Source organism: Oculina patagonica, chromosome 13 (genome assembly GCF_052425735.1).
Source record: "Oculina patagonica isolate OP01 chromosome 13, crgOcupat, whole genome shotgun sequence".
NCBI lineage: Eukaryota > Metazoa > Cnidaria > Anthozoa > Scleractinia > Oculinidae > Oculina > Oculina patagonica.
Window position 1 is genome coordinate 18,326,352 of NC_135770.1, and position 21,302 is coordinate 18,347,653.

General features: G+C 37.6%; 1 protein-coding gene across 1 annotated transcript; it reads right to left on the reverse strand.

The window, feature by feature from the left end:
- Window positions 1-255: 255 nt before the first annotated feature.
- On the reverse strand, window positions 256-19,318 carry LOC144636994 (uncharacterized). Its single transcript, XM_078496175.1, has 19 exons — window positions 18,871-19,318; window positions 18,278-18,366; window positions 17,086-17,124; window positions 16,936-17,001; window positions 14,248-14,268; window positions 13,443-13,661; window positions 13,216-13,314; window positions 12,546-12,641; window positions 12,307-12,384; window positions 11,972-12,184; window positions 10,382-10,468; window positions 9,905-10,105; window positions 9,153-9,340; window positions 5,264-5,658; window positions 3,896-3,984; window positions 2,265-2,387; window positions 1,545-1,631; window positions 899-1,099; window positions 256-485 (listed from the first exon to the last, which is right to left on the reverse strand). Exons 1-19 carry the CDS (start codon window positions 19,316-19,318, stop codon window positions 294-296), a joined length of 2,931 nt encoding a protein of 976 aa, XP_078352301.1. The 3' UTR covers window positions 256-293.
- Between the last annotated feature and the right edge of the window lie 1,984 nt (window positions 19,319-21,302).

Consider the following 21,302-nt stretch of genomic DNA (forward strand, 5'->3'; position numbering starts at 1 on the left):
TCAGTGGACTTCCCTTTATCTTCTGTGTACATCTTTGCTAAGTTAGCATTAAGGACCCATTAACAATGATTGTAGACGATGTTTTTGATACATGAAAGGTAAAAAACCGTAATTTTCCAACTGAACTTAATGTCAGCTGAAATAAACATTTACGGTATGTATGCAGCTCACTTCTTAGTTTATAGTTCTAAATAATTTTAGAATATATGCAAGGCTGCGTTATTTTAAAAAAAGCTAACATTAACCTAGCTATACACATATGTGTATACAATCATCACATTAGAATTATATAACTACGTTGTCAAAGGACATTCCCAGTAATGCAGGTAGCAGTTCTTGGTCTCTCCTCTGCGTGGAGTAAAAAGAGTGGAAGATCCTTTACAGGTGCACACGTGTATCCACTTTCCAGATGGCTGTTGCTGCGACTTGAAATTATACTCTGCTGCAAAATTCGTCGAACAAGTTACTCCCAGAAACGTTTTTCCCTCTTAAAAAAGGAAAAAATTTCAACATAAGTAAAACTGCTGGAACAACATAAGTTCCGCCAGCTTTCTTTTTATTGGTGACTGGGCATGATAATTTGTTTGTCGGTTCGAGGAATATAATGCTGGTATGCCTCTACCTCTCCAGGTGTAACAGACTGGGATTTTGGCCAATTCTGCGCCAATTTGAAATATTTATTCTAGGTCGCCAACTAGCGAGTCTTAAAGAGACGTTGAGAGTAAAACGGTGGGTGTAAGCGTTAGATTTTCGGCGGATTTTATACTCCATAATTGATTGGTCTTTCGTTTTACACGTGGGAGAGGTTTAAATTGTTTGTTCCTGAGTGAGTTTGCTGAACAGTGTAGTGAGGGAAAAACACTTCAAAGAAAAGTAATGCAGAGTCTTTCATGCTTACACTGGGTTCAGTTTCCGATACTAAGGTCCAGTAAAAACCTGGAGTCATAGCTTGTGTCTTTACTTTGTACTGGCAAGAACTAAAATCTCCAGCCCCCTTGGGACCTGGCGGACCGCTTGCTCCGGCTGGACCAGCAGATCCTTGGCTTCCATTGTGTCCTGGAGGTCCGACGGGGCCCGTCATCTTGCTGACGTCATTGACCTGAGGATCAACAGTTCTGACATATAAGATTTTGCGAATGGCTTTCCTTTCTCTGAACGTAAGGAAATAATTGATTGTCTAACTAGAGTTTTAAAGGAATGTATAGATTTTCTAAAAAAAAAACATCTGCTGTAAGAAAATAGCCTCCTAGTTTCTAAAAAAAAATAGAAGAAGGCTATGAGCAGGCTATACGAGAACGGGAAAAACATGTGAGCACTATTTCGTCCCGAACCAACTTTCTAAAAATTATGTCTGGTTTTCCTTAAATTTCTTGCAATGGGTTAGGGATAATTTACAGTCAAACCTCCGATATATAATGAAAATGCTCGCTCATACCCATTTCAACTTTGTGTAGATATTTTAAAACAGAGACAGTGTAAAGTTCAGTTTTTCTTATTGTACTTGACAAATTATGATAAATAAAGTGTTTAAATTGTTACCTTACCTTTTTTGTAATGGTGGAGTTTATATCGACAACTAAAGCAAACAGAGCCGCGTCAGAGGTTTGGAGAAGTGTTGTAGTCAGGTTCAACTGCAGAAATGATAAATTAAAGTAAGTCAATGGTACCGGCACAATAACTTAACTGTCAGGCAAATCAAAGGAAAAAAAACTTTTTGACATGACTCGGAAAAACACGGAACAGGTTTTATAAATAATGGTTTGTTTCGGATAAATTAAATCCATTGACGGGATAAAACAAGTTATATAACTATATCTTGAATTGAGGCTTACAACGTCTGATTAAAAAAGTCTGAATTGTGAAGGGTTGCGTCTGCTAAAGGAAAACCGACTTCTCCTGGCGGAAGTAAACGGAAAATAATATCTTGAGCTACAGTTAACAGTGCCGTAGCATGGGGAGAGGCCTGAGGGCTCCCCCCCCCCCCCCAACAAAAGAAAAAGAATACTGAACAATGCTCTTAAAAATCTGAAAATGCTATTTTAAAGACCCCAGATTTGAAAATCGGCCCGTGCAATACACCCCCGGACCCCCTAGAAGCCCGGCGCTCGTGATGTGCCCCCAATACAGTTACCCTGCTATGGCACTGTTTAAGATATGGAAGAAGTCAGCTTGGGCGAATTCGTTGGGAGAAGTTACTATTAGTGGTTTTAAGGTGTATAAACACTGTGCTCGAAATAAAAAGTAGAAGTATTCATGTAACATACCTGCTCGGTTAAGTTGTCTTTTACTTTCTTTATATCAATTTGTTTTGAGTTTACACAGAAACCCATAAGGGTTGAAACGTGTAACTCGCTATGATTCGCATTGTACAAAGCGTTTGCACATTCGTTTACACTAAGTACAATATTTGGAAAATGACGAGAAACATTTAACCAATCAAAATTACTATATTTGGATTAAATTCACAGCGCGCGCTAGCTCGCGCTCGATGGCGCAATCTTTTTTTTGAACAAGCTTGGTTGAATAAAGTTAAATTTGGTTTAATTCTCCTCTTTCGTCTTCTTGAAGTAGTGTGGAGAACTTCGCTTCGATACACTTAATGTATTTCTTTAGTTAATTTCTGTACGAAATTAACGGCGTTTAGGTCGAAATTCAAGCAACTTGCCGCAAAACCAAAAATTATGTTGCGTGTGTCATTACGTGTATAAAACATTCCCTTACGAATTCTTTGTGTTCCCAAATATGGTACTTAGCAAAACAAATATTCAAACGCTGTGCGCGCGCGTTACACGTTTCAACCCTTATGGGTTTCTGGTTTACAGCAATCCACACTCTGCGAAACTCTGCACTGGTTGAATTTCTCGCTAACCACATTGCTTTAAAGTGTTCTCGAGACACTTCCTTTATGTCTTGACGAGTAAAGTTTAACGAATTTCCTAAGCTATGAATTTTCTTGAAGTGCTGCTCCTTTGAAGAAAAATATGGAAGAACTTCAATCGTGGATAGATGTACTGACATTATGTTCATTAAAACGAACTTATTGTTAACGCTTCTACGTCCATGTATTTGCAATCTCCATTAGTCATGATTTTAAATATATTATTTTTTTAATAATCAATAACAGTATTCTTTTTTATGGAAACAATCAAAATTATTCACTGCCACTTGAATTGTGTTATTTGATTTCTGTTCCACTTTGAAGCAGTCTTCCGTAAAGTGTTCGGAAAACACAATTATTTGTTTCCGCTTTGGCAGGAATTTTTCTTTTCTGCCCATTCTTGTTATAAGCCGTTCTTGATCAACTTTTCTTTTAGACATTGGAAAAGAAGGTGAAAAGAAGTAACTCTTTTTGTATCTCTTGGAGCTTTGTTTGAGCAAAAAGGAGCTGCACAAACAGGTTTTTGACAAACCAAAGCCACTACAAAGAAACACGGAGTTTCGAGTATTTAAATTTTCCCGCCAAAAAACAGGCTGAGCTCTTTGACGTCACGCGTACATTACCAGCTCCAAGATGGCGCGCGCGGCGTTCAGTTGTCGAGTTTTGGGCTACTTGAGAAAAGGATTTCGTACGATATTATAATAAGTGCTCGTTGGAATCTGAAATTTTGGTTAATAACATACCTTTTATACCTTTTTAAAACTTTTCATTGGCGTAAAGAAAGAAAAAAATATGGCTATTTTGGAGTAAATTTCTCCTTTAAAAAAAAACTAAAGACCTGAAGGAGGCAATAAATTAAAGATCGACTGATTGAGTGCCAAGTCTGTTTTTAAGGCAGTTTTAGCGCTAAACCACTTGAAATTTAATTCGTTGAACATACAGGGGGTTTGTTTGACTCTCACGGCTTTTCTGTCTTCTAAACCATTAATTAAACGAGAGATTAATATATTGACTTACCAGCTTTTTATTCAACGTGGTCATGTTCTCCAACATCCTTTGGCTTCTATCGTCATCTCCTGTTCCCATTGCACATGTACTGCCAATCCCTTCAAGTTAAAAAATATATATCAGTATGACGTTATTAAATTATATCTTTACCATTTAAAGTCATTAATTACATAACGTCTACCCAGCTAGTCAGGAGACCCTGCTACTACGTTTTCCCTTAACCATTTGCGCATCAGAAGCCTGAAAATTATAAGAATTATTAGAAGGTCACCGTCTCTCACCACTCACCCAAAGTACGGTGTCCGCCTCAAGATACGACTGTTATGATGGTAAGCGATAATTAGAAAGACGCGAAATTAACAAGTTAAATTATGTCGCATGAATCCCCCGTATTCGTTTCTCGATGTTGCTGGTAATATTTTGACTATTCCAACCCTAGAGTTTAGTATGTTTTTAGTAGCGGAGCTCCCAGCGGCCCGAAGGGCCGCAGAGCAGAGCCCCATACCCATAGAAAATTAACATACCCATGCTTTTGGTTTTTCATGGTCATCATTCCTAGCGGCATGGCTCGCGGGCGCGTGCGACGAAGTTGCCCCAACATGGCGACCATACTTCAGAAATCGGTTTAAGGTTATATGGTTAACGCCAGCTTACATCTTTAAAATTGGACATCCATGTCAATTGACAGCTGTCAAAACAAGCTGACCAGTTACACATGACCATATCGCGGGCTCACATATAGAACTCATCGAGGTTGAATGTTTTTTTTTTGAAGTTTACCGCTGACAAAATAATGGTTTACATTGGAGTGCTATTTTTTCTGTTATTGGTCAGTAAATTGGAAGCTCCGCTTTTAGGCTTAATTGGGGAATGGGTAAGAATTACGTAATGAAAACTCGACCCAGTCTTCTGACACTTTTTTGACATAAAACGGCATTTTATACCCCCAAAATACGCTCGAATGTTTGTTTGTTACTGAGCGGAGCGGGACGGCTGTACATTGGCTTTACGTATCATTAATCCATCAAGTCGAAGGTCGTAATGTTTCTGTTTGGAAATGGGTAAGGAACTTATCATGAAAACTATCGCTGACTTCTACATGAGCAATTTTTCCGTTTTTGGACAAGGAACACAAATCGTTTAATTTGGTTGTTTGCCCCAAACGCACTAAAATAGTGTCATGTTTTTCGTAGCTGCAATTCCATATGCTTGTCATATGATATGAGATACGGAGGCTACTGAACGAAAACGAAACGAAATAAACTATACCGGCCCCAAAGAACCCCTGAAATATGCGTTAACTATAACTTGCGCCATTAATACTCACCAAGATCTATAGCTAGGAAATTATGAAGAAGTACTCAAAATTTCGCTCACCCTGCACTTCCGCGGTCGCATGGTTTCGAGACTTCATCTCTGTTAAAGCCAAAATCATAGCAGCAATGGCAGTCAGGAGAGCAACAGCAGCAACTACGGACATAACGATGAACATCCGCCGTAGAGCAGTCGCATCACATTCATGACAGACATGTTTATGTTCTGCTGATGCGTTTTGTTTCTTCTCAGCTCTTTGCGCACTCTTTTCATTACTCGTTTGTTCTGTTGCATTAGTTACACTCTCACCGGGTACTTCACCATAGATTCTTGCCTCAGTTTCCTTCTTGACCGATTCCATCTCAAAATAAAGGTTTTCTTCTCCGGATACTGTCTTATTCATAGTTCTGAGATCGAGCGCTGTAACTTCCGTTTGTGCAGAATGAAAGCAATGATGTCTGCTACCGTAATTATGTTGTCATGTGATTTTGTGTTATGTTTTTCTTCCGTTTTCAAAAGAACACGCAGAGACGTGCTCCTTGAACGTATTCGATTCGTGCCAGTTATTCTAAATGATTAATGCCTCCACTTTGATAACCTCTTTCAGTTTCATTTGAAATTCTTTCATTTACGATCTATAATGGGCAAAAAACCCAGTTACTTCATCATTAATTGATTCTTGCCTCAGTTCTTTTTTCACTGATTCCATCTCGAGGTAACGGTTTTTTCACCTGATACTGTCTTATCCATCGTTTTAGGATCGAGCACTGTGACTTCCGCTTTTGAAGAAAGAAAGCAGATATGTCTGCAGTTGCAATTATTTTGTCATGTGATTTTGTGTTATGTTTTTCTTCAGTTTTCAATAGAACATGCAGAGACGTGTTACTCGAATGTACTCGTGCCATGGTAAACGTTTTCACCAGTTTCAAATAAAATAATTTTTTTTTTCTTTTGCGATCTATTCTTTTTAAACACTGTAAAAATGAATAGTAATAACGATACACTATTTACAATTCACTTGCAATCTATATATGGTAGGTCAAACATGCAACCTTTGAGAACGTGGTAGTCTGAATAAACAGACGTCGACCATCTTCAAACGTTTTATTCTTTCATCTTCCCGTCGAGAAAGAAATCTTAGCTGCGAGCTGAAAAAAAGTTTTAGCCGGTGTACAGCCGTCCCGTTTCGACCAGTAGCTAATAGTTTTTTATATATAAAATAATAGACTGAGAATAAAGAACCCGAAAAGAAGAAAAGTAGAGTATTTCAGTTGAAATTGGAAAGGAAATAGGTTTCTAAGGTACTTATCAACTGTGCACATGTAAACTTAAGGTAGCACGCAAAAGATAAATTAAATGAATTTAAGGTTGTTTTCAGTTTTGTATTCATACACTTTGGCGTAGTCAGCAATAAAGAAGAGGAGCGAGGTGAAGCAGGATCGAGGAACGAGGAGCCGTAGTTTGCGCAGAGAATAATCCATTTGGAGTGGCATTAAAAATGACAGATGCTTTATGGGTGATTAGATAGTATCAGCTGCTTGATACCAGAGTTCTAGACACCCCCTCCCACGATAAACAATGGAGGAGAAGTCACTAATATACTCAATCTGGGCTCTTAAAGAAATATTAAAACGGAACTGTTGAGGGATAACATGACACAAAACAAATGGCAAATAGGCTATACCTGGTAGAAAAAGCAACAGGTAAGCTGCATTCACTAGATCGCGGCCGGCCTTATTAGTATCACGACGTTGGTCCGCGTTACTGAGGATTACGTCCTCTCACCTACCGGCAACTTTGCTTTGCGTATTTTTGTCTTGTTTCATTCCTTTTTAACTTATCAGTCTCATTCAAGTTTAGCCTTTGATCGTTTTTTAATCAGAAACACCTATCTAATATACAAATTGGTTGACAGATGCATATTTCTAAGATTAACCTAGTTTTCCTTTATTTTTTCCTTGTTTGTTTGATTGGCTACATTCCAAAAACTAATATAAAAGTTTTCTCACCCAGTCAGGTGCCAAAACATGGCTTAGTTATTTCTACACTGATTCCCAGGCTAACATCGTAACTAACGTAACTAAATTTCTGGAGGTTGAGAGCTTTATAATAAATTTTAACAATATGCAGACTACGACAACTGTATGTAAGTTTCTGTAAGTATATGGACGAAAAAATCTAATACATCCACGAAGGCAAGAAGTTTGGACAATGTTAACTAGGGCCGGGGGCAGTGTTGCCCCCGTCAGGAAAACTAAAAAACTAAGAAAACTTAAGAATAAAAATAAAAACTAAAATAAAATAACCCCAATTGCCCCCGCCAGAAAAACTTGCTCCCGCAGACAAAAAATCCCACGTACGGCCCTGTAAATTACTGACTTCTCTTCTCGTCTTGAGTGAAAATAGGGAGCTTTAGCAAACCACGACGGCAACGTGAACAAAACCTTCACTAAACAAAAGGTTTAATGAGCCGAATAATAGCTCTGCACGTGCGTTTTAAATCCTGGTACATTTCTTGGCCGTTCTCTGCAAAACAACAACGTGAAATGACCAAGTTTTGCGTATATTGGAGAACGAGAACAATGACAGCTAAATTTCCCTATTTCTATCTGGGAATGAACGCTTTCTTTACATATTCAGCTGGAGCTAGTTCCTAAACCAATAGATACGCTGAAAACCTCTGGATAATCGGGAGATTCTCGAGATTAAATTAAATTTATTTTGCACCAGGCGTTGTCCTCGGCGTCGCCGTCGTCATTGCTAAAGCTCCCTATTAAATACCAGTTGACTGTTATTCAAGTGCAGGGCAGTAAAACTGCTCGAAACGTCTGGGAGACCGGTTGTAACTAACAAAATTTCCGGTTAGGTATGGTCAATATTACACTTTTTTTTCAGACTAGAACTAATTAAAAAAAACTTTATTTGGGAAAACGTCCAGTATAAAACATTCACAACAGTATATTACATATATTACACTAGATGACAACTTTAAAAGATAGCTCAAGACTTATCGATCGTTTGTGTGTACAGGTGTGTAAGAACTACCTTTCGGGTTGTCATATTGCAACTATGTACAAAAAATGAAATTTGTCTACGTACAAAGAATATTTTAAACTGAATTATAACAAGTACAATGCGTAATAGTTTAAAACACAATGTTTTTTTTAGAATACATTCATGAGTATGCATCATCCCAATTAAATCTTACTATGGCTTTGAATCATTTGAGAGAAAAACTCAGAGTTTCGTTTCTCATAAGATACGATTGGGAAGTCAAAAGGCTAATTTATTTACCTTTGTTTGCTAATCAAATTTGAAATAAATTTTCTCTCCCTAAACAATAACGTGAGGAAACTCGCGTTATGTCAGAGGGTGTAATGCTTAAATTCCGAGAACCGTGAGCAAACATTCTCGGTGTTGAATAATCTAGCCAGGCTTACACCGTACTAACTGCCTTTTGTCTGATCTTGTATTCAACTCTGTGCTATACACCGTTAGATGATGCAGTCAATAATATATGCATTTGATTATTAATCATCTGGGAGAGAAAATCGCAGCTCGAGTTTCTCCCCAGTTATGAAATCATCATCATCATCATCATCATCATCATCAACAGCAAAATATATTCAACTGTGAAATTAAAGGACTTATTTAACCATCCAATAAATTTGAAGGAACTTAATAAACATGTGGTGATTTATGATATTTAACATTCGCGGTATCGAGTAAGTAAGCCAGGCGCATGCAAAACTCAATAGGCTTCCTTTCGTCTTGTATGTGTGTGTGTATGAATATGGACGATATATATATTGATGATAAATGGAAGATAAAAACGTCATGTTTCAATTGTGCTTCGAGTCAGCTGAAACAATTATTTGCTCACTCCTAAGTTCACATGCACAAGGCTGCGTCATATGTTAATAAAATCATCACATTAGAAGTAAGTAACTACGTTGTCAAAGGACATTCCCAGTAATGCAGGTAGCAGTTCTTGGTCTCTCCTCTGCGTGGAGTAAAACTACCGGAAGTTCCCATGCAGGTGCATACGTATGCCCATTTTCCAGATGGCTGTTGCTGCGACTTAAAATTATACTCTGTTGCAAAGTTCGTCGAACAAGTTGCTCCGAGAAACTTTTTTCCCTGTTAAGAAACGAAAATAGTTCTAACATTAGCTTATGTCATCTTTCTTCTCTGTTTGGTGACTATACATAAAAAAAATTGTTATCATGATTCCTTCTGATAACTGTTGGTATATGCCTATGCCTCTCCAGGCCGCGCAAAAGAATTGGGATTCGTCCATTTCCGCGCCAGGTTGAATTTACATCTACATCAACATTTTATTAGTTCGGTAAAAAATCACACCAACCGTTAAAAACTAAAAAAGAATGTTAAAAATTACAGTAGAATGTTAAAAATGTTAAAACTAATTAAAACTAAAAAATAAAATATTAAAAACTATTAAATAACGAACTGATTTAAAACTATTTACAGACGTTGTATTTACAATATCCTCTGGAAGGAAGTTCCATTGACTGATTGTTCGTGAGAAAAAAGAAAACTTAAAAACATCTTTCTTTGCCCTAAGAACTACAAACTTAAAAGCGTGGCTCCAACAGGTTCTTCTTTCATTATTTGGTTTCAGATGGGCTGCTACTGACAAATCGGTCAGGTTGTTGTAGAGTTTATTTAGTCAGTCATGCTTACATTGGGTTCAGTTTCCGTTACTGAGGCCCAGGTAACACCTGGAGTCACAGCCTCTTTTGTTACTTTGTACTGACAAGAACTGAAATCCCCAGCTCCCTTGGGACCTGGATGACCGCGTGCTCCTGCAGGACCAGCTGGTCCTTGACTTCCATTGTGTCCTGGAGGTCCGATGGGGCCTGCCATCTTGCTGACGTTATTGACCTGGGGATCAACAATTCTTACTGTACTTACAACATTTTAAAAGTGGCTTGCCTTAACATAAAAACAAATATTCTTATTCTGGACGTAAAAAATTAAATCGGTTGTGCGTCCGGAGTTTTTAAGGAATGTATTTGTTATTTTTTAGAAACCTTGGGCAATCTTATGAAAAATTTAAAAATACTTGTGAAGTTTTAAAAACCCTTATCGGTTTTCTTTGAACCATGTGATTTCCTATACTAATTATGTTAAACTAATGTGTTTCAATATCCCTCTTACCTTTTCTGTAATGGTGGAGTTTACATCGATCAGTGAAGCAAACAGAGATGCGTCAGAGGATTGGAGAAGTGCTGTAGTTAGGTTTAACTGCAGAAATGATAAATTGAAGGTGGTTAAGTCAATGGTATCGAAGCCATAACTTAAATCAAGGCTCATTCGTATATGAAAGAACAACATTAGTCTTGCATGAAAAAAAAAAAATTCTCGAAATCGATTTGAGGAAACTCAACAATACTTTCACGGCGCCAAAAGATAATTTTGAAAGTACATATTTGACATAATGTGAGATTACTTTGTCTACGAAGTGTTTGTGTCTCGGTCCATTTTTTATCGATATGCAAAAAGTACAATTTGAAACATTTTTTTTCGATTTATTCGAAATCAAACATACGCATTTTTTCTATTCTTGAATATTTTATTCAGTGCACTACATTTCTGTTGAAGACACTGATATTAGTTTTTTTTAACGCGAAATCTGATTCGCCAAAAATTCAGGTTTTACTGATGTGGCAGTTCTCTGTTTATCGTTGTCATGGAAATATCGATTACCTTAAAAAATATGTAAACTAAATTTCAATCTTAAACCTATACCTGGTGTAATTTTCATTTCGATTTGAGCCACTAAAGGCTTACTTAAAGGCCAATTGAAAATTGTAGGTATTGTATAGAATTAAATCGGTTGTGCGTCCTGTGTTTTTGTTATTTTTTATAAACCTTGGCTGTCGGAATGGTACCATTTCGCCCAAAAACTAACTTTTCAAAATTATTGGTGACGCTCCCGATACTTTTTTGTAAAGCTTCCATGACCTGCAAGTTTCAACTAAATGAATTTCATATAGTCTCTTCATTTTTGTACAGGATTTTGGCCTTCTGTACATGTGCCAAAGCACAAACGAAACCCAGAAAACAGATTTCGTTTTTACAATTTTGACTCAAAGTGAACAAGTTGTTATATTTGTACGTATCATCGCAATTCGAATAAGCACAGATAAAGGCATTTTTACATCGCTAGCTTTAGGTGAACGCAAATTAACATCTCCTCGGAAAGGTCCTCGTCGTCATCTTAAAAATGCCATTTTATGCCTTTACTCGATAACAACCTAAAAATTAATTAATTGGTTCTTAAAACAATAGATAACAGGTGACAACAATGCCCCTAGCCCTGAATAACAAAAGAGGTAGTGTTTACAGCGGGCGAATGAAAATAAAGGTTCCAGAGAGGTAGTGTCTTACTGTAAAACTGTCTTGAATGATGGCCTAGATAGGGACTTAAAATATGGCTGAAATGTGAAACGGTAGATTCCCCGTCTGTTGAAGACAAAAAAAACATGTTCTCCTGACAGAACTGAACAGGAGACTAATATTTTGAGGTAAATGTTCGATTTAGAAGAAGTCATCTTAGGAGAACTCATAACCCCAATTAGTTAGCAGAAATGCATTTTACGTATCACATCTGTATAGTTGTAAAAACCGAGGACTATAGTCATGATCTGAAATCAGAGATCTCAGTTGGGAGAAAATATTATCAGGGGCAAGTGTATAAATATCATGCTTGAAACGAGGAGATGTATTCGTAGAATATACATGTACCTGATTGGTTAAATTGTCCTTTACTTTCTCTAGTTGCCCCAGAAGACCACTTTGTGTTGAGTTTACTGCAGTCCACACTCTGCGAAGCTCTGCATTGGTGGAATTCCCTGCTATCCACAGCGCTTTAAAGTGTTCTTGAGACACTTCTTTTATGTCTTGGCGAGTAGAGTTTATCGAGTTCCCTAAGCTCTGAATTTTGTTCAAGTGCTGCTCCTTTGAAGAAAAAGATGGAAAGACTTCAGTTGTGGACAGATGCTAGAACATTAAGTCCAGTTTAAATATATCAATTTAACCAATTGAAGAACGTTTATATGGAAACAAACAAAACGACTTACCGCCAATTGAAGTGTGCTATTTGATTTCAGTTCCTCGATCTTGATTCTGGACTCGAGTTGCTGAGAGCGATAACTCACCTGGAATAAATTGGAAAAGTAACGTGTTATCAATAATAATAATAATGGATTGATGTGTGGAGAGGAAGAACTCAGAAAAAATTCTGAGTTCACAGATGGGACTAATGTGTTATCATTAAAATAAGGACGTAACCAATACGAAACCCTTAAAAATGGCTTACATTTGTTCTAAACGAGCGAAAAGAAGATGTCAAGTTGTTGTAGCATGTTCTCGTCTCATTCAAATTAAACCATACACTTTTCATGTCGTTGTTAACCTGCGGAAAGAAAAGTAACAAGGTGAGTAACTTACAGTAAACGGTTTGAGCTTAGGAGTATTCGTTCAGTAAGTTTCATTCGTGAGATATTGCTCTTGGTGAACGCTTATGTTCCGAGGTAGTCAGGCATTCAATTTCTGGTCACGTGTTTTAAATGCGTATAGAAAATTGAGAAAACAATATTTAAAAAATATACAATATAATAAAAGGACTGCGTCAAATATTCTTCTTAGTTAACTTTGTTCATCATCTACGTGCGAACAAAGGGCAGTGCATTTTAGTGAATTAAATACTGATGATGAAACTTCTCAATACTCTACGACTCTTAAGTCCACTACAAACAACGCTTACTTCAATCGGTTTCTTAACTGATAAAGCGCCGGTATGTTAACACTTATTGTTTCTGTCAAGGTTTCATAAGGGGAATGCGCTTACACATCCATAGTTCAATCCACTTCCCTTTTAAATTATTCTCGTCTTACGCTTTGGAATTTTTATCGTAACTAGTAACCCGCGCTATTTCACCCAGCTAATATTTCGTACTTCTCACATCTGACAACATTTTCTAACTTACCTTCGTTTGTAAACCTTTCAGAAATGACGTCATTTTACTTAAAAGGCTATCCGTTGATTCATTAACACCACGCCATACATTTTTAAATTCTTCGTCAACCTGACCAGATAAAAAAATATAAATAAAATTTGATCGTCTTTGAGGTTTAAAAACACCCAACCCCGTGGAGATGGGGCGTATCAGAACAGTAAATCTAAATATCCATATCACTGGGCTATTGAGATTACCTTGATAGTTAAGTTAGCTGTAATTTCTACTGTGGTATTCACTGCTTTCCATATGTTTCTTAATTCGCTCAGCTGGCCGATTGTGGAGTTGGTCGTGTTCTTTAAACCAGCGATCTGTCCAACAAGTGCAGCCTCAATTGTCTTAAGCTCAAATTGTATGGATTCCAGGCGTGCAGTGACAGTTTTCACATCTTGTTCATTCTTGTTCAGAGTTTCTCTCTAATTGAAAAAGTGTAAAATTAGGAGAGGTGATAATAATAATTTTCAGTAGTGGGAATGACAATTGACCTCCATATCATAGATGAGCGCGAACAGGCCAAAACCTGCCAAGGCGCGCAAGTGATATAAGGCTACGGCTCCCTCCATCACTAAATTTAAATGAATTGTTTGTAACTTGAGGTATAAGGCTACCTTACACCACAGATGTTAATAATTGGAAATTAACAATTCGAAGAGTGGTTGTAGAAATATTCGATGATTGTTTACTGATTAGCTATATACCTCATTAACTTGTTTTTCTAAATGTAGCTTAGTTCATTAAACAAACCGAGTTAAATCAAAGTGGCTATGAGTCACTGAACTCGAAAAATTGATTATGAAACAAGAATCGAAAACCGCAAACTTTGACAAGTAAAGAATTGCCAGAACAAATCATGTTAAACTTCAGATCACCTCACTCGGTGCAATAAATCCGCAAAGTACATTTCGTGAAAATTATGCACGAAAAGTATATTTCAATAAAAAGTCATTTTTGCTGTAATTATCAATAGACTCATCATGAGCTTTTGTTGTTAAAATGTATCACCTGGGAAGTGATCCGCTCAGCCTAGGGGTGGCGAATGGTACCCAGAAAATCCAGGGTCTCGGAAAATTCCGGTCAAATCTCGAAATCTCGGACGATTTTGTGATGAGTCTCGGAGTCTCGTTTTTTTTGGATTTTTTTGTGTCTCGGAGTCTCGAATTTTTGGCCGCAAGGTCTCGGAGTCTCGGATTTTATATTATTTGAGCCAGAATCTCGGACAAAACGAATCGTTGTTAACGAAAAGCTACGAGAGCTAACGAGGAAAGTCCGCTCATTCTTGTCGCCTAGAGGCCGCGATCCTTCTGGTCAGAAGGCATTCTCGTTCCCAGGTTATACCAATGAACTCTACATTAAGTTTCAGACGCCCGTATTGAAATCGCTTGAATACGATTTATATATGTGTACGATCGTAGTCTATCGAGTATAATGGCGTGACCAGCCAGTATATTCAGTCAAAGATTACGTACACGGAATGTACGGATTACTCATGGTTCAGAATTGGAAACTTTATCCGTATGGCTACTCTAATTATAGCTAACCCTATAACTTTAAATAAATAGGTTTTGTCTTACCCTTTTAATCCGATGTTTCGTGCTCTTCGAACTCTGTAGTACCTTGAGTGGTTAGTCTTGTGCTGTACTGCATTCAAGATTAAGACACCTTGCTCTCCTATGCCTTACTTACACTGGAGTATATATAAGTCACGGTAGCGGTGAACTCTCAAGGAAATTCAGCATAGGGCAGGAACTGAGAAAGATGCGATGGACTGATATTCCATTCAGGGTGCAAGTAGCTGTACTGAAATAGCAGAATCTCTGACCCGTTTCATATAAAACTCTCTGTAACAATACTATAACAATTTCTTTGATATGAATATTTGGAAAATTTTTAAGAATGATCCAAAGCCCGAGATTTTGAAAAGAGTATAAATTTTATGTTAAAATTGCAAATACCATATAACTATGTTTTAAAATGGACCATATACATGTAAAGCTCTTTGTTTCTCCAAACGAGAAAAATTGAAAATGAGAGTAAAAAACCGTTACTAGCCAAATGTCCGATGCTTATGACAGTTCGATGAACGGACGATGCAATACGACGATATGCACAGTATACGACATAAACGGAGATGTAATATGCTAAACTTTAAGAATGTACACAAGAGTATTTTCAGCCTAACAGCGGCGGAAAAACTTGAAATACACAGCCTGGGCCGGAAAAAATATTCAAATAGGAAAAAAAAAAACAAGAGTGTATGTCACTTTGCACTTGTAGATTTTACTAGCGATATCTATGTGGAAGCCTTAGAGATCGCCCTCTGGAGCTTGTTGCACTGTTGTCTTCTCTGGTCGTCATTTCTTTAGAGGATTCCTTCGTGGGAATTCGGCTCAATTCTGTCACACACTCATACCGTTACACATGTTAGGTAAAATTCCTGGTTCTCTGGATTAGTCTTGGAATGTTTCCAGATTTAGCCATATTTCCAACGTGGTCGCAAAAACAATGAATTGCGCGCATATAAGAAACGTTGACCTATTTACAAATTGTTTAGCTAGAACACGCAAGTAAGCAGTTATGCATAATCGATTGTTAAAGCTAGCCAAAGCTTTGGTAAAATTCAAGGGCAATGCCAAAACACGTGGAGACCATGCCATCATGTAACCACTTACTCGTTTAAGCTTTATACTATCTCATACTACGCTACTTACGTTTCCGTTTTCGCCGATGCTTTTCCTTCTCCCCTTCTTCGTCCATATTTATCTATGAACCAGTTCTCAAAAGTTGGCAAAAGCTGACCAAAACCTTCAAGCGATCAGATCGATCTGGCGACCTTCAAAAGGCTGTTACAAGAGACTGATATGATACTTTCCGACCGGAAACGGGAAGATGTCGTGACGCAAAAGCTCGCATGGTATGACAGAGCGCGTGACCTTGGATAGTTAAATGCAACAACAATTTATTGAGGTATTTCCATAAAAATACATGGCATTACCTACTTACACTTGAGAAATTACAAGTAGTATCAGAAATAAAACAAAAAAAAAATGCGATTTTATCATTTGGAAAATAAAGTTTCATGTCTAAGAGACATAGCTTGAAAAACAAAAGCAGCAGTTGATCGACAAACAGCAGGATCAATGCTGTTACAAAGAAATAAAGATTTTGCATTAATATCAAACTCGTTAAAAATACTATATTTGGCGGTTATTTCATTAAAGAACTTTAAACGTATGTTTTCGTATAGCTTGCATGAAAATAAGAAATGCATTTCGTTTTCAATTTCATCCGAATGGCAGAAAGAACAGATTCTCAAATTAATAGGAGTCTTGGGTATTGTGTGTCTACCAATTTCGATACGTAATTTGTGGGGTCGTGATAGGTCGTGGGGTCGTGATAGGTCGTGATAGGTCGTGATAGGTCGTAACAAGGTTGCGAAGTTAATCCATAACTAGCAGCTGGCGTCTAACTGTGAGTACATTTCGCCAATTCTTTACGTCTCACTAAAAAATACTAATCTCGGGCTAAATTTTTTACTGTACAGAGTCTCGGGCTCGGTTTTTTACTGCACAGAGGCTCACAGAGTCTCGGGCTCGGATTTTCTTAAATCATTTAAGTCTCGGTCTCGGATTTTGAAACAAGGGTCTCGGCGTCTCGGCGAGTCTCGGATTTTACCATTCGCCACCCCTCAGCCTGCTTGTCCTGCTTGGCAGTTTGGTTTTTCAGCAGTGTCCTCAACTCGTCTATTTCTTTACGAAGCTGTCACCAAATCATACACAGAAATGTTAGTTAACATTCTTTTTACCGTGCCAGAATAAATAATTGACATTTGATGGTCTTTACCTCGTTTGATAAACGCTTTTCCACTTGTATTTGTCCTTCCTGTTGAAATAACAGTTAACAAACATTTTTCAATAACACTCCAGAGAAAAGATAATAAATGGCGCATTTAGCTTTAAGAATGACGGTATTTATGAGTCGCCACTGCTTGAAAATGCACCTGCAGTCCTGTGGCCTGTTACAGTGGAGAACGGACAAAATGAATACGCGTATGTGTTACAGTTATTATAAGCCTACGACTCCAGTCACAAATCAATAAGGAACTGAACAAGATGTGCAAAATGTAATAACAGACATAACAACATCGTAAATAATATTGTCTTTATAACTAGTTGACCAAAAATACAGAACCGAGAAATATATTGCTGTAAAATTATTATTGCTGTGTAATACACAGAAACAATTTCAGGCTAGGTGGCAATTATATAGGTGGTACTTATATACAATTAATAGTTTACAAAATTAATAGCTTACAAAAATTAATATATACTTATATACTATATAATAGCTTATGAGAGTCTTTGTAAACACTTAATGTATTTTAATGTATTTTCAAAAATGGCAATAAATATGTGGAAAAAAAAAACATTCCAGAGAAAAGATGATAAAATGTCAAACTCGGCTTTACGTACAGCGGTATTCACGATGGAGTGCACTGCTTGAATATACACCCGCCATCCTGTGACCTGCTCCAGTGGGGAACGGGCGAAATGAATACGCGAATGTGTAACAGTTATTAGAAGCCCACGACTACAGTCACAAAACAATAATTAAGGGCCTGAACAAGATGTGAAAATGCAAAAACAGACATAAGACCTAATTGATAATAAGAGAGCTAATAAGAGCTAATTGACAATATTTCCTTATTTGTACTTGCTCAGTACAACTGTGTGAGTGGCTAACTTGGACTGCAGTCTTCCCTGACATTATAAAATCGTGATGCTAGTTTCTGACAACTTGTCATCGCATGAATTGTTCAGAAGCTTTAGAATTTCTTTAAAGATGTCCTATATTTTATACATAAACGAAATTGGAATACTACTCGGCAAGTTCAATTTCCACGATTTGACAGTGTATAAATACCGTTTTACACTTGTAGCAGCCCCTCTGGTCTTAGAGACGGACCATTATTTTCTTGGAGGGGGTATGATTTTTTTTAAATCGTTAAACCAGAAATTATACACAATTACACTACCATTTTTCTTTCCAACGTGGTAATATTCTCTGACACCTTTTCGATTCTGTCTTCATCTTCTGATTTTTTTGCGCTTGTACTACCAAACCCTTAGAGGTAAAAAAAAATATTTCAATATTACCTTTTCCATGTGAGACATATTGGGTTAATACCCAATCAAAAAGTTTTCCCTGGCATTCGCAAAGGTCCTTAATTAGCCGTAATGCAGCGCAACTAAAATCAACGCCAATTTGAAATTTTGAAGGGTTTACTTTTGATAGACAAACAAAATGAAAATGTAAATCAAAATAGGATAAAGGGAATAACGAGGAAATTTGAAATCATTTGCGCATCAGAAGCCTGCGAGGGTGGCCGTACCGCGTCTCTCACAGCAAGTGCGGCGGCCCTCTCGAGCTACGCCTGCGTTGGTGTTGTGTTGAGCGATAGAAAAGGCGGAAAATAAACAAGTTATGTGCCGCGTGACTTCCCCTGTATCTTTTTATCTAACTTCGTTTGTACTTCTGGCGTTACATTGACAATTTCAGTTCCTGGCGGAAACTTCAAGTTGTGGAAGGACATGGAATTTGTAATTTTATTAAAAACAACCGGCTTACCTGTAATGTTGCAACAAGAACAGTTGTTTATTCCAACTGAGCCAAAGAGAATGAGCAAAGTTAGAACAAGACAAGCAATTGATGTGAGACAGAGCACTCCTACCAGGGCAGCAAGGAGTCTATTCAGTGACGTTCTTCTACCGAGACTGTCTTTAACTTTCCACTCGCATTCTCGTACCACGTTCATGTTTTCTCTTTTAGTCACTCGGCGGGCACCCCGCGCATGTGGGGCTTTCATCAACGTGGGATCCATGTCCTCTTCGTGAGCAGATTCATTTAGTTCATTTAATTGTCGCTGAAAGGCTGGGTTCACAACCAAAGCTCTTTGAGAGTCTCTTTTCGTCGGACGACTTATCGAGATGGGGCGATGCGGAAGTTTTATTTCTTCCTTGGTCCTTGCTCGTGTTCTCTCGGGATGGACTTTGTAGGGATAAATAAACTGCGCCATGGAAAGTCATCAAAAAAGCTCGTGAAGATGCTCATAAACCGGGTGGTTGATCCGAAGTTAAACTGCTAACAGGGTCCTAAGAGTGAAAGTCTCATAAATGCAGTCTTGCGAGTTCTCACCAACTGTGTTAGGCTTGTGTGATTAATACTGGCGATTCCAACACCTAAGGAAATAACCCGATGACATCGTTCTTGATTTAATCTCGGATTTGCCTGGGCACTTTTGAGTTTTCGTTGCAAATTATCAATTAACCTTCCGATCAAAACTCAAGACGCTTAAATGACACTAAAAGGCAAATTGATTTGACGCACAATATAGAAATTACAAAAACTTTGGTAATTGTGTAGACTGTGGCTCAAATAAATGAAATTATTTTCACTACTTCGGAATTCGATTTCATTTTTCAGCCAAGCACAAACATTTATTTAAATTTTAATGTGATTGAAAATGCATACAAGCTCGTTAGAAAATTTAGACATTAAGTAAAGTGACGTGGATTCAATTCCCACTTGTAAAAAAAAAATGAAGTGAGTCTTGTTGTTCTGATTTACAGTATTTACCACCTGTCTTTGCATGTGTGAAGTAATTAATTATGGTTTCCATAGTGAAGTTAATGACATGATATTTCTCACAATGATACGCTTGTCATTTCTTGCAGAATATTTGTAAATTTTATTGGAATCGAAAAGATTGAAAGATCATCATTGGCATAATTCTCGCGTTTTACCGTTTGCTCATACTTTTGGCGGTATCGTGCTCTTATAGTGCTCGTATATTAAATTCTATAGCTAGAAAACTGTATCAGTGAATCTACTGACACTAGACGCATTGTTAAAGCTACATGTCTCTTCAATCCATCGATAATACGCTCTTACTTCAATAAATCGTCCCTTACGTATAAAATTATATGAAATTATATTTCGAAAATACTATTTTTCCTTATCCTGCACCTTCGCGGTCAAATCATTTTCAAGCTTCATCACTGTCAAAGCTAAAATCGAAGTGGCAATGGCAGTCAGGAGAGCAACAGCAGCAACTACAGACATGAGGAAGAACATTCGCCTAAGAAGAACCGTTTTACATTGGCAGACGGTATTTTCATACTGTACTAATGCGTTTCGTTTTTCTTCAGCATCTGAATACACTTCTCCAAGCTCGTCTGTTCTGTTCCGGGAGTAGCACTCTCATGATCACGTACGTGATCATAGATTCTGGCATCAGTTTCCTTTTTGACTGATTCCATCTCAAAGTAAAGGTTTTCTTCTCCGGATACCGTATTATTCATCGCCTCAGGATCGAGCGCTGGGACTGCTTTGGCTTGTGAAAAGTTACAGAAATGAAATATGCCCTGAGTCTTAATGATACTGCATGTCATGTGATTTTTATGTTTGTCTTTACCTCTCAGAAGACCTTTGTGGAGACGTTTTCCACGAAAGTCCCCATTCCAGTCATACTTAATTAACATGATTAAAATAATTTCGCCTTGATGTCCGATTTCAGTTTCACAAGTTAAATACTTTTACTGGCGATCTTTAATCGGCCAAACATGCATCCTCGGAGAACGTGGTAGTCTGAATATACAAATTCTACCTTCGAGCGTTTAACCCATTCTCCTACTGAAAAATAATTAAGGATGTAGACAAAACGTAGACCCCTTTCTGGAACTCCAATTTTTCCGTAGAAAATAATAATAAAATAATAATAAAACAATGAAAACAGACATGACTGCTACGTACCACCACGTAACAACACTATATTTTACTTTGATGCATCATCCAGATTACAAAAAGCGTTTTCTTGTGCACGAGTTTTCACTGAGAATTTTTGAGGGAAGACGGAACTTAACAATAAAGTATTTTTCGTTTGTCTGACGACGTAGTCACGTGTGATGGAGATCGCGACGTTTCGACTGGACACTGCTAGTCTTAATCAGGCGATAAGGTCGACTGGTTGTTCGTGAACTTATAAAGCACGCTGCTGCGCT